General features: G+C 45.8%; 1 protein-coding gene across 1 annotated transcript in view; it reads left to right on the forward strand.

Annotated features, from left to right (window-relative positions):
• The first annotated feature begins 1,586 nt into the window (after nt 1-1,586).
• The window catches only part of RAB31 (RAB31, member RAS oncogene family), a 62,280-nt gene continuing 50,171 nt past the window's right edge, over nt 1,587-13,695 (forward strand). Inside the window, exon 1 of the mRNA XM_054284783.1 lies at nt 1,587-1,637. Within this exon, the coding sequence (XP_054140758.1) occupies nt 1,599-1,637 (39 nt within the window). The 5' untranslated portion in view covers nt 1,587-1,598. The remainder of the gene's footprint in view (nt 1,638-13,695) is intronic.

Here is a 13,695-nt window from a genome sequence, read left to right on the forward strand (position 1 = left end):
TAAAAAAAAAAAAAAGCTTAATTAAATCAAAAACATCTCTGTGATGAGCCCCTCCTTTGATCTCTCTCTTTTGATAATCTGTCTCCTGACAGGCTGTGAATACTCTGCTAGCAATACTTTGTGCTTTCCTCCATGGAGATAACAACTGCTGTGCTCCAGGCATCTCCTTGGCCTAGGATTTGGGATTCTGGAAGTGGGCAAACATCTCCATCCAGCCTATTGGTGTGAGTGCAGGGCTTCATGTGGAACTAATTAGTGTTATAATGAATGCCACAACAGTTTATTGCCAGGAAGCATCTAATGACCTGGCAGTAATCTCACAATGACTAATCAAGATTTTCTTCAATTCCCTTTAGCAATTTTACCTGTTAAATTAGTGCAGGGAAAAAAAAAAAAGAAGCCAAAATAAAACTGTAAGCAGAACAGAGAGGCTCTGTTTTAAAATATCTGATGGATGAAGTTCTTCTCCCTTCCTGGGGGTATTATGTGCAATCCTTCTCCATAAATTCCAGCACCTTGCATACCAAGAGCAGAGTGGTTATTCTTCATTGATTTCCGAGGACCAGCCTCAAGCTGGTGAGTTTAACTTGGATTTTGTATGTGATGTGTGGCCTGTAACCTACTACTAACATGAGGTTGACTGTTTTAATCCAAATTGGGTGTGTATTACCAGGATTGGGTAAAAATGGAGTTACTATTTTCAATTATTCCTGCACGTAGCAGGAAAAGTTAAAAAAAAAAATGAAAAGAAAAAGGAGATGGATTCAGATGGTTCACAACCAGAGCAGTCCCCATCCCGTGCCTAGCCCAGCACATGGTGTGTAGGACTAAGCATATGTACAGCCCCCTGCAGGATGCCATCTCTCACAGACTGTTTTTCTCACAACAGCAAATATTTACCCTGCAGTACCAGAAGGACAAGGAGCTCCAGGAGGGGGTCCAGTGAAGGGACGCTAAGATTATTAGGGGTCTGGAGCATCTCTCTTATGAGGAGAGACTCTGGGCCTCAGAAAAGACTGAAGGGGATCTCATTAATACCTGTAAGTATCTCAAGGTGGGTGCCAAGAGGATGGTGTCAGTCGTTCCCAGTGAGGATGAGGAGCAATAGGCATAAACTGAAAAACAAGAAGTTTCACCTCTGCATAAGGAAGAACTTCCCACTGAGGGTGGCAGAGCGCTGGACCTCCATGTCCCCTGGAGACATTCAAACCCCACCTGGATGCGCTCCTGTGTAACCTGCTCCAGGTGACCCTGTCTTGGCAGGAGGGTTGGACCAGATGATCTCCAGAGCTCCCTTCCACCTCTAACCATTCCGTGCTGTCCCCGGGGCTCAGCCCAGGGCGCGGTGGCAGCCCCGGAGCGGCTCCGGGGGCGCTGGGCTGGGGTGGGCTGGGATGGGCTGGGATGGGATGGGATGGGATGGCGTGGGGTGGAATGGGGTGGCGTGGGGTGGGATGGGATGGGATGGGAGCGGGGGGCAGCAGCGAGGCGGGGCCGGGCGCATGTGACCGGCGGCGGGGGCGGCCCCGGTGGGGCTGGGCCGCCTCGGCGGGGCAGTGCTGAGCGCCGGGGATGCGGAGCGGCCGGGCCCCGGGCAGATGATGGCGATACGCGAGCTGAAAGTCTGTCTGCTTGGAGTGAGTAAGGGCGGCCGCGGGGTCGCTTCCCCCTTTCTTTGCCTCCTCTCTTGCCTCGCAGGTGGGGGCTGTGGGAGCTGGGCTGCTCGCTAAGCGGGGGAATGCTTCCAGCCCGGCTGTCCCGCTCCCGGCCCGGCTGTCCCGCTCCCGGCCCGGCTGTCCCGCTTTCCCGGGGGCAGCCGTGTCTGGCGGTCCAGGCGGGGCAGGGGGGCTCGGCCGCAGAAAATTCCTGCACGCCGAAACTTGGCAGCCGCGCACGGGGCGGGGGGAGGCTTTGGGGCTGGTTGTTTTTGTCTTGTTTCTCAACTTTGTAAAAGGGAGAAGGGCGTAGGGGGAGGCGGAGAGCGGCTCTCCTTCGGGGTCTCCCCCAGCGCTCCCCGGCGGCGCGGCTGCCGGCACTGAGCCATCCCCACGGCTGCCGTGGCCCCGCCGAGGTCTCCCTTTGGTGCCAGAGCCCCGAAGGTACCGGAGGCGTAGGGGGCTTTGCTGCCCACCCTGGGGGCTCGTCACAGGCGGCGGTGACCGTGCCGAGCCCCGTCCCAGCGGTGGGAGCCGCCCGGAGACAAGCGGCGGCGCTGCGTCGGGGGGCTCGCTCCCGGCTCACCGATGTGCTGCTCGGTGCTTTGTTTAGTTCCTTGCCTGGCTTTATTCAGCAGCGCTTCTTTGACTTGATTCCTTACAGGAACGTCCTTTTTTGCCATTCCCTTTTTTTTTTTTTTTTTTTTTCCCCCCTTCTTTCGCTTTTTTGGCGAACTCGCGCGTGCGTTTCACATCTGGAGCAGCAATGTGCTTAGCTCGGCACTTTGGCTGCGCCTGCCCCTCGCTGCCCGGCACCGAGCGAGCTTCCCGGCAAAGTGTGCCCACCAAGTTGGCACAAACACCGCCGCGGAGCAGAACCACCTCTCCTGACAGTAACCAGCAGAGCATCACTACTCCAGTACACAAGTTTCTTTCTAAAAGTCAAACATCTCAAATTACCCGCTGCAAGTTCGGCTGCTTTTAGGCCCACATCTCCATAAGCACTCAGAGAAGTGCATGAATGAAGGCTTTTGAGAGTGAATTTGCTTTCATGCCATCCAAGTGAGTTGAACATTTGAAAACCGAGCAGAAATAGACGCTCCAGTTCTCTCTGATTTGTGTTGACACTTAGCCCAGCGGGAGTGGGTACCTTGCCCTGGAGTAGTTCTTGCCAGGATGTGATGCCAGGGCTCTGGAGAGTTCAACCCAAAGTATTTGGCAGTGACCATCCCTCCTTTCTTGGTCAGAATTCCTGCCTTCAACTTTTAAAATGGCATAGTGACAAAAATAAATGTGGTTTCTACAAACATGAGGAGTCTGTGGTAGAATATGTGGATGTGTCTTTGCTTGTTTTCTTCTCCAGCAGAAAATGTTGTAATTTTATAGAGATGAAATGTCTTGTGGTATGAGATTCCACATGTCCATAATTTATTGATGTTTTGTAACATTAAAACTTACTGGAGATTTTGTAAGGCAATTGTTTGCTTTTTTTTAAGACAGGAAAAGAACCCTATAGTGCAGCTCTGTGTTACTAAGAGTATGCAATTACTGTGTAGATTCATTAAAATGATGGGGTGGCAGTGGTAGCATTTAGGGAGATGTGTCTGTAGTTATAGTCACTTAGTGATTAGTGATATGTTCCTTCTGTTTTAAGAGGGCATAGTCATAGAAAACCTTCTACTTCTGATCACAGACATCTCATTTCCTGTGGGGATTGACACTATTTTCCCAAAAGAGAGGACTCCTTCAGATAATGAACCCCCTTAAGAAGTTGACATTTCTAGAGCAGGGAAACTCCATACCTGTCTGTGTGAACAAATGGAGGCAATAATTGCCTGATCTGCTTGAAAGCTAGATGGCAACTCAAAATACATTCTCAGATCTACCAAAAGAAATCTTGACAGTTGTTTTTTTTCAGTAGGTCCTGAAAAAACCCTGGTTAATCTGCGTTGTATGTCACAGATCCCTTGATAATCAGTCTGGCATGTTCTAGTCCCAAGACAAGTTCTTATCCTTGTTAGAAATATGGGTTAAATCGGTTTGTAAATCCATATCCCTCTCCACTTCTGAACACAGCCCTAGACTGCACCTCTGGATCAGACAAGGGGATCACTGACAGTTTGGCTTCAAGCTGTGCAGAGGGCCTGGGCTTGGGCTGTTTCTGCCTATTCAGAATTTCCCAGTGGGAAAAAATTGCAGCTGGTACAATGTTTGCAAAGCCAGCTTCTCCACAAGCTCTGGAGCCCCATTTGGCTATAGAGGGTCTAGATGGGAATATGATGAAGAGGAATAGAGAAACCAGAGCTCTGGTGCACGCTGCCAGCCGTACAGGCCAGTGCAGTACTCCAGGGCCAGTGAGTGGCCTGGAGCCATTGCACTAAAGATGGGGAGTAGGTTATTGGCTCCTGGATGTGACCCCACATTGCCAGGAGGGAACCTGGCCTCTGGTTTTCAGCATTAACCTAACAAAACAGGATTTGAGTGTCTGCATTTCATTTCTTCTTTCTCCAGAGTATCTTGGGGTTTTAAAACCTCTCTGTGGGTGTCACAGGAGTGATTTGGAGCAGGCAGGAGTAGTGCTCTACAAGATGATGGTTGTGGGATTTGTTGCTGTTGGAGGAGACACAAGCAAGGGAAGGGCACAGGGGAAATCTGGGGCAGCAGGAGGGTGGGAGTGAGTCAGTTTGGAAGGAAGGCTTTGTTGATTGCAGAGCTCTCTGAGAAGGGATGGTTCCAGCTTGCCAGTGGGCGAGGAGGAGCAGGATGCCTGTCTAATTGTCCGGTGCCTCGCAGCCTCGGGTGTAGTTGAACCACGGAGCCATGGAGGTGCAGTTGAACAGCTCTCTTTAGTATGTTGCCATGCAAGTGTCCTCAAGCCTGCTCCTGAACTACTTCCTCCAGTAAATTATTGCTGCTGGGCAGTGAGGTGTCTGCATGTGGAAGGTGTTCATCTTCCTGAGTGCAAATGCTTGAGCTCTGCTCCAAGTCCTGTCCTGTTACCCCCGACTCTTCCTGCTCTCCCAATACAGTTTATTTGTTCCCAGCAGTTGTCCCTGTGTTGGATGCCACATGCTTCTGGGTCTGAGCAGGTTTTAGCTGCAGCTCAATGTGTGTGGTGAAATGAGGTGTAGCTCTCCTTTGACTTGCATGGTGTTTCCATGTGGGCACCTTGTTGAGGGGCTGGAGGAGGGAGGAGTGTCGGGGAGCTGCTGTGTTCCTGAGCCGTGCTTCAGTGCTGAAATGTGGCTGGCTGTGCAGCTGCCAGCTTTCCTAATCTGTCTGTGGCTGCTCAGTGCCCTGTGCCTAGCTCCCAACATTTTCTTTATGTGGGCTGGAGGAGCGATTTACAGCTCCCTGCCAAATCCTGACATAATTGTGTGTGGCAGCCGCAGAAGAGATTGCCAGGTTTACGACTAAGGCAAAGTTTCTTGTCTTTGTCACTTCCTGAGGAAACTTTGACAACTCTTCAGGCTTTGGGAGGTGGTTTGCTGACTACCATCTAAAGTGACCTCCATTACTCCTTTCCTTTTGTTTTTGTTTATTACATTTTTGTGTTGTGACTGTGCATCACAGGACCAAAGGAGGTAGGATTGGAAGAGGCTCAGAGGTCATCCCTTGTCCCTAAAGCCCTTCTTATTCCTGACATATGTTTGTTTCCTCTGTCTTTAAAACCACACAGTCTTCTCCCTGGGGTTATGTCCCAGGGCTTAACTGCTTTTCCTGTAGAAAGTTTTTCCTGAACATAGTGCCCACGTCTTCCCTGGCTGACACTTTGTTTCTTCACCCTTCCATTTGTTGCCTCCGTTTTCTTGCTCCTAAGAAGTCACTTGCTGGGATGAAGATGCTGTCTGAAGCTGGTGAGCCTGCATTTGTAAAAGGAGTGACATTTCCTCTGTGGAAATTACACTATGATATAGATGTATACACAGACCACTGGGAATCTTTTCATTTGTGTCTAAAATGTTTGTCATAGTCAATGCTTTTATGGCCTGCATGTCCCAGCACAAACAGGAAAGCTGCTGTTAAAAACAGAATAGCATCACCCCTGGCAGGGTTGGACCAGTTAAGGAGCTTTCTTGTCACCAGGTGTGTGCAAGGTGGCCTCAGTGGTAAGGTGAGCGTCCTGCTGGAGACAGCAACGCTGCACAGTGCAGAATCCACGAGTGCATCAACATCTGCAGTGCTGTAGCCTAAAACAGAGAGCAGAGCAAACAAAGGGGGTCATGAAAAGAGGAAGAATGTACTGATGAAGTAAATGTGTGCCTTCTGTAATTTTGTCCACAAAAAGTGTCTTGTCTGAGAGAAGAACAGAGACTGCCAAGCAATTTTTTCTCCCATGTTAATGGTTCATCGTTACCTACTCATTCATTCTATTTTGTTATGTAAACAAGTAGCTCTATCGTGAGAGAAATTTTTCAGTCGTGACCATGTGGCTGTCTGTCTTGTGAAGTCACTGGTTTGAAGTGTCCATCATTTCAGGCTTTCCATCAAAGGAGCCCTTTGATCTGTATCTCTTTCCTAGCCAGTTATTTTTTTGCATTGTAGTGAAACATCAAATTACAGGTGAAACTGAACAGTGATTTTAAGTCCATGGAGAACTGAAAGACAGACGTGGTCAGCTGAACTGCATTTACCTGATTTTCTTGGGAAATGTTTTTTCTTTGTATTCTTCTTTGGTGAAGAATACTCTGAAATATGCACTTAATGTGAGCACACAGCACTTCCATGTTCCTTTGCCTGCTTTGCCAGTCAAAAGAAGCATACAAGGAGACTGAGACTGGTGATTTTGTTTTTATTGTGTTTGTCAATATTGCATAACAATCCAGTTATGCACCGAGCAAGAAAGGCCTGTTCTCTTGTATCAATAAAAAAGTGTCTTCAGAAGCCTAGAGCAGCCTTTTCATATTATTTCATAAGACATTTAAATGGCTACAATCAGATTTCTTGCATTATATCCATTAAATAAGTAGGTAAATAATTTCTTGTAATTTGGAATTCAGGATTTCATGTTGATCTTGGCCCTATTGCTTTCTAACATATCTACAAAACTTTTTCTTTACTAATTACTTCCAAGGGTGTTGTGTGGGATTGCTTAGAAGGGTAGACTGGAACATCCTTCTAGGAAAAGGTGATTATGGAGGCCGCACTCTGCTTTCGTTTCCAGTGGCCCAACCAAACTGGATTTCTGAAGAAGCAGAAGGAGGAATTTGAAGCAGATTTTAGTTTCAGTAGCAGGAAAGCCTCAAAGGGGAAGCTTGTTACTGATCATCTCCTGGGTAGCAAAAGAGCACCCTGTGGTTGGTGCTTGTTGCTGCACTTCATGGGCTCCCATTTGCTGATAACCATCTCTGAGCTCCCATCCCATGCTTGTAACTTGCCTGTTGAATGAGTCCCCGCAGTAACTATCACCCAGATGTCATATGCAGGCTGTAGTTCTACTGTTTTTCAAATTCTCTTTATATTTAGATTTCCCTAGCCCCATGCTTTTTTTGATTTCTGGCCAAAAAATTGGGAAACTTCTTGGTTTACAGTAGTTCTGGAGAAAAAAACCCCCACATTCTTTCTTTCTTTCTGCCAAAATAAGGAAGTTGAATGGTGATAAACTCAATTTTTTAAACATAGTTGAGTGCAGTTTTAGCCCTATTCAGTGAAGTAATGCTGAGACTATGTGAAGGAGGCAGAAACTTTGCATGCAAACAATACATAAGGAAAAGAAAAACCCTCTCATTTCCATCAGGTGGTTCCTTTTAGCTAGCTTAAGTCAAGCCATATTAAAAGGCCATTTTTAATTTGCATTTAAAGTGTGTTTTCTGAAACTCTGGTTGATGGTAGGACTTGTTTCTAAGGTGATAATTTGATTTATTGGTAGGATGTGCTGCAGTTACAGTGCAGTTGAGCTGCCCATGGGCAAAGACCTTTGAGTCTGCAGGGCTTTTGCCTCTGGTGGTGTTTATAAATTACACAAATTATACAGTGCTGGTGCATTTTGCTTGTGCTGGGCTGTGTCTGAGCTGGGTGCAGTGTGGGTGCTGCAGACTGCAAGTGCACGTACAGGCTGGAGAGACCTGTTCTTGACCTATTCTGTCCCAAATTTCTCAAGCTAATTGCTTGTTGAGAGAAGCATTTACAAGGAGGTTGGAGCCATAACTCTGCTGCTCTTGCTCTTTTGCCTCCCTGCTGCTCCTTCTTGCAAATGCCACTTGTCCAGTCACCAGGGCTGCTAGACCCTCCCAGGACTGCTATTAGTCATGGATTTCCTGGCCACATCTCTCTCCAGATAAGATCAGGACAGGCACTTTTTTCTTTTTTTCCATTTCCTGTGCTGTGGTTTCGAGGGGAAGGGAGAGGGGCACATTGAAGCGAACACTTTGAACTGAGCTGCATTAGCAGGTTTGTACTGTTAAAGAATGATGGAATGGTTTGAGTTGGAAGGGACCTTTAAGACCGTCTGGTTCCAACCCTGCTGCCATGGGCAGGGTCACCTTCCCCTAGAGCAGGCTGCTGTTGGCCCCACCTTCCCCACAGTTCAGGTGCTGCCTCAGAAAACTGCACAGCATCCCAAAAAAAACTCACTTCCTTTTCAAACCAGGACACTAGGGCAAGGAGTTTCTTCTCAACTCTGGTGTCTCGCCAGCCTCCACTGATGTGGGGGCTGGTTTTGGAGCTGTGCTCTCCATCAAGAGGTCTGGAGCTTCCTCTGCTCAGATTTTTCTCGAGGTGTTTCTGGGGCCAGCTGAGTGCCCAACACATGGTTAGAGGTGCCTTCCAAGAGGGTTGGGAAAGGAGGTTGGAAGCTGGGTAGAGTTGGTCTGCTCACAAGCTACCTGCAAGTCTTACCTCCATCCAGTGCTCATCACACCTATGGGTTAGGTCATCGTGCCAATGAGTTGGATCATCCCGTGCTTTTTAGAGAGGGCAGAGCAAGCCTCCAGTGCTTTGCTCATTGTCGTGTCCCCCACTACCTCCTGACTGTAGGCCAAGGGCAGCTGATGTGAATTTAACTCTGCAGAAGGTGTCTGGAGCTGCCATGGGACACGTGCTTCCAAAGTAAACCAAAATAAAAGATGTTTTTATTCTTACAGAGTTGTTTTTCTTCTCACTACATACCTTGTAGAGGCTGGGTAGTGGTGTCAAGGTCAAGGTGAAAGGAAATTTTTAAAATTCCATCTCAGTTTGTAGGATGCCAGGAAAGGGACGCATTTCAGTTTTCTTCTGAAACATCTTGTGCACCCTTTCCGTGAATGCTCGCCGTTTTGAACACCACTGCCAAAGGACAAATCCAAGCTCTAGGAAGCCGCCAGCGGAGGTGGATGGGAGGCCAGCTGGGAGCACAGCCTTGTGTAAGCACATGCCAGTGGTTGATTTACAGTCTCTGGCCTTGCAGGGCTGTGCTGAAAGCCGAACAACAGGCAGTGGAACAAATGCTTTTTATTTTCGCTGGGATATTTTTAAACAGAAATGCTGGTTAGTGCATGGGTTTTATATTTTCTGCAGGCGAGGGTAGAGAAGTTATGGTTTTTCACTTTTTGTTTTGGCCAGAGTATGTTCTTATTTGGGCAACATGTGGAAGTGCATGTGCATGAAATCCAGCCACTAAATACTTAGTGTCCCTGAGTTATTGTTTCCTCCTTTGTCAGCAGAGTGACAGGATGCTGCAGACGTCACTGGGTGTCCTGGTTGGACCCCTCAGGGGAATGTAGTCCCTGCAGGGTACTATAATAAACTGTAAATTATAAATATCAGGCTCTTACAGGAATTCACCTACAGTTAGGGCTCTCTGAAGCAGATTCTCCTTCCCTTTAAAACCTGTATACGGAGCCAAAATGAGTTACAAGAGATTACTAAAGTGGGTTTAATTCTGAAAAAAAAATTAAATTTGAGGCCCATTTAATTCTGCAGCAAACAAAACTTAAGTGTTGATAGGATCTCATGGTTCATCAGCAAAGCTGTGCTTCTGGGTGATAGAACGTGTCTGAAGTCACTTGCATCTCTTTCCACGCTCACTGATGACCTCTGGGATACCTCTGGAATAGCTTTAACCTTCTCTATCTTATGCTTGTAATTGGTAACTGATAAATCATCTCCAGTACTGCTGCTGTGTCAATTCTCCAGATCTACCCATTTCTTCCTGTGAGGGAATTCAGTGGCAAGAAAGAATCCTTAGGTCAACATCTGGTGTGTGCCAGCAGAGAGAAGCCGTACTGGGAATCACCAGACTTGCCAAAGACTGATTGAAAAGAGCATTTTCTTGAATGTGGTCTGGTGTCACACCAAGATTCAGCTTGACTCTTGAGACTTCAATTTTTAGGTGCTTGGTTTAAGGGGGCAAAAATATGTTATCACTATGGTCAACAATTTAGGATTTAGAAGAATATTACAACTGAGATATTGAGGTGTTGGTAAACGTACAGTCACAGTTTAATTTTGAGCATCTTCTACTATCCATGGAAGCAAATACTAATTTTGTTTGCTTTAGGTAGTCTCTGTTAATAAAAAAACCCTCAAATCACAAAAAAGTGAACCTCTCACTGACTGATACTCACCACTATAAGCCTGTAAGGGTGCACTTCCACTTTGGTGGATGAATCTCGCAGCTGATTAATTCCTGGAGGGGTTTAGGAAATGAGAAAGGGAGTATGTTCTTTTGTGAATAGGAAGCCCGTTATCTATCTCTTTTTTTTTCCTTTTCCTTTGCATACTAAATATAAGTATTTAAGTGCCTATTTTAAGAATCATAATAGCAAGACTTGAAATACCTCTTCTTAAAGCTGATATGAACAGGAAACCTCCAACCACTTTTAGGCCAGAAGTTATTCATGGTGCATAGTCCATGCTGACTTCAACCTTTCCAATACTGTGTAGACAAGCTTCCTTTTAGGATATTAATTTTCTGGATGTGCTACAAACATGGGGGTTTTTTGCTACATTATCCCTTACACCAGCAGTTTTCTTTTTTGAACGTTATTGCTCTTGTGGAAAATCCAAGGAATGCTGAACTTTGTTTTTGCCTTGGTTTTGTTAAATGTCAGTGAGGGAATTAAACCTTGTCTTCAAGTGTTATGACTCAAGCAGCAGAGTGTAGTTTATGGGAATAATCTTCAGAATCGATTGTTCTGTCTTAAATTGATGTGGGTTTTTTTCTGCCGTGGATATTTTTGTTTATTTTTTTTCCTGCATAGTGCACTTGGAAAGAATAAATTTATGCCAGGGCATTCATCAGACAGTTGGAGCATGTTTTATGTGACAAAAATGGTAGTTGGATAAAACCAAATAACATAAATTTGATTTGAGATTATGTTACTGAAACCCTAATCTGAGTAGCATCCTTTAGTATATGTTTGATTCTGAGCATTAGGGTAATCCCCCTTCAGCAGAGTGTCAGGGTGCATCCTTCAGCCTTTGCTGCATGGGCTAAATTGAATCTTGTGCTTAAAGCTCAGTACATGCTTTAATGCACAGCTGAATGCACTGATGTGTGGAGAATAGGATAAAATGTTTAGGTAAATTAAGTATTTGAGATTATACAGCTCATGAGTGATTCCTGCCATTTGACATTAAAGCCAGACAGAATAGCTGAGATCTACCTATCTTGTGGCCAGGTTTGTCTTCTCCCTTAGACTGGTGTGGAAAATAGCAGAGAGAAAGCCAACCTCTGACACCATAAATCCAAATGTACAGAGATTGTCTGAAGGAGAGTGGTAGCTCTGCAGCCTAAAAAAGTTCTTCAGGAATAGTTTATGACCAAAGAATGGTTTGGGTTGGAAGGGACCTTAAGATTATCTCATTCCAGCCCTCCTGGGCAGGGGCACGTTCCTGTAGACAACATTGGTCCCGGCCTTGAACACTTGCAAGGATGTGCAGATCAATAGAAAAAGGGGTGCAGAGGTAAGCATGGAGGAGATTTGGAGAAACAGAATAATGGAGGAGGAGATGGAGTACTGAAACTGTGAGACCAGGGTAGAACATATGGGAGCATTGTAGGGCGACTGGTGAGAGGGATTGAAGAACATAAAGTCAGAAGGAATGGAAAGAGAAGCTGAGGATAACAAAACAGAAAGTTAGACAGAGCAAACCAAGAAAAGGTAGTAGAAATAATAACATGGGGTGAAAAAACCCTGCCAACCTCTCCCTTGGTTTTAGCCTTCAGTTTCCTTTTAAATGATTTTAAACCCCTGACTTTGTCTTAGTGCTGTTTCATTTGTGTTTCAAAATACTTTTGGCCAGTGGAGCCGGCAGAATTGTTGCTTGCATTGCTTTAAATTCAGCTGTATCTCTCAACCAGTCAAAACCACTGTCACAGATGTGACACAGGGAAGCTTTGGTGGGATCTCCTTGGCCAGTGGATATCTCTTCCTCAATCCCTGTGCCTGTTGTTCTGCCGTGTCTGGGATCTGTGGGAACTTTGGAGTTAGTTCCACGTGGTCCCAAACACTCTGGCTGTGACACTGGAAGTGTTTAGTATCCATCCAGATAGTCTGTCTTGAGGGTGACTCCTCAGCACCTCCTATGTGGCTTCTCCTACTTTTGAGAGAAAGATGAAATGCACTCTTCTACCCCTTTGTCCTTTGAGGAGATGTCTTTAAATGTACTGAACTCCATGGTTTAGCATTCCACTTGAAATGTTCCCAGCGAGATTTCAGTTGAGATTTGCAAAGTCTATACACTTTTGACCATTTTTGGTTCCCAGATTTTGAGTGAACATGAGAAAAAATGGCCAGGTGAATAAAAACTTCCTTCTGCAAGTCACTTGTAAGTTAGATACTGGTTTCCTAGTTATTTTTGTGATGGAGAGAAGAGGGTGCCTTAACAGTAAGAGCAACAAAACCTGGTTTTCCTTAAGGACCTTTCCCTAAAAAGTTGAATTTCATGGCACTAGTGTTACCAGCTTTCAGAAGTTTTATTCCTGATGAAATCAACAGGAGGTGAACACATTCAAGAAGTCAACTGCTTAGGGGCTACGGCCTTGCACTGATAATTTCTCCCATTTGTGAGCCTGTTTGGTGCAGATAGCTTTAGGTTTAGAAACTTCACAGCAGCACTGAGTAAATCCACAGATAAAAAACTCAGCCCTGGGATTTATTATACCGTGCCTGCTGTTATCTCTTCTGTTTGCTTGCATGAGTGATAGAGGGGAAAGCACCAGGTGGGTCTTTATATGATGCTGTTGAAAATAAGTGGTGATGTTTGCTGTCTTAGGGAAAACTACATCCAGACAGCAGGTGGAATGAATATGAAATCACTACTAATTGAGGTTAGTTAAACCTAACAGTTGGGTAAAACATTTCTTAGCACAGATTTAGGTTTAGGCAAACTTTTGTTTGTCCATTTCCCATCCTGCACATAAATTCAGGAAATGAAAATCTCCAGTTTCAAGGATTTTAGGCCTCTCCTTCATGTTGCCACCGAATGTCCACATGGATGCATAGTATCTACACGTCATTTGCAGTTAATTGGAAATAACAAATAATGGCAAATTTCAGAAACTCTCAACTTGTCCCCTTCTCCTGATACCCCCTGCAGAAGAAACTTGTTTTATTGTGTCTGGAAGGTTGATGGAGGCTGCTTTCCAAAGACTGGCAAATTGTAAAAGCAGCTTGCATAAAGAGGGTGCCATAGCAGCTGGGCAGCCTTTAGGCTGCTGATAAAGGAGACCAGCTCTCACCTTAGATGGTCACCAGAGGCTGCTGATTTTGCAGGTTGTTGTATCAGCTAAAAGCAGCTGATAATCAGAGGCAGAGTTTCTGGCAATACATCCAGGTATGAAATCCTTAATTCCTGTCCCACCCTTGTGGTGTTTCCTGACCCACTCCAGGCTGATGGTGTCCAGCTGCCTTTGGCCAGTAGAGACCAGTGGAGGAGTTATTTGCTTCTGGTTGTTGGTAGGTGACATACCCAGTACCAGGGCTCTGCTAATTTGGAGCAAAGCTCCATGGCCATGAGGCTGGTTCCTGTTTGTTAGAGGAAATGTGAGTTTTTATAGCTGCCCCTGAAACTGCCTTCTTCCTCTCTCTTACTTGTTTCTGTAAGAGAGAAGGGACTG

This window comes from Melozone crissalis, unplaced genomic scaffold (genome assembly GCF_028551555.1).
Source record: "Melozone crissalis strain CALT ecotype California unplaced genomic scaffold, PUWL_Pcris_2 ptg000042l_1, whole genome shotgun sequence".
In the NCBI taxonomy this organism is placed as follows: domain Eukaryota; kingdom Metazoa; phylum Chordata; class Aves; order Passeriformes; family Passerellidae; genus Melozone; species Melozone crissalis.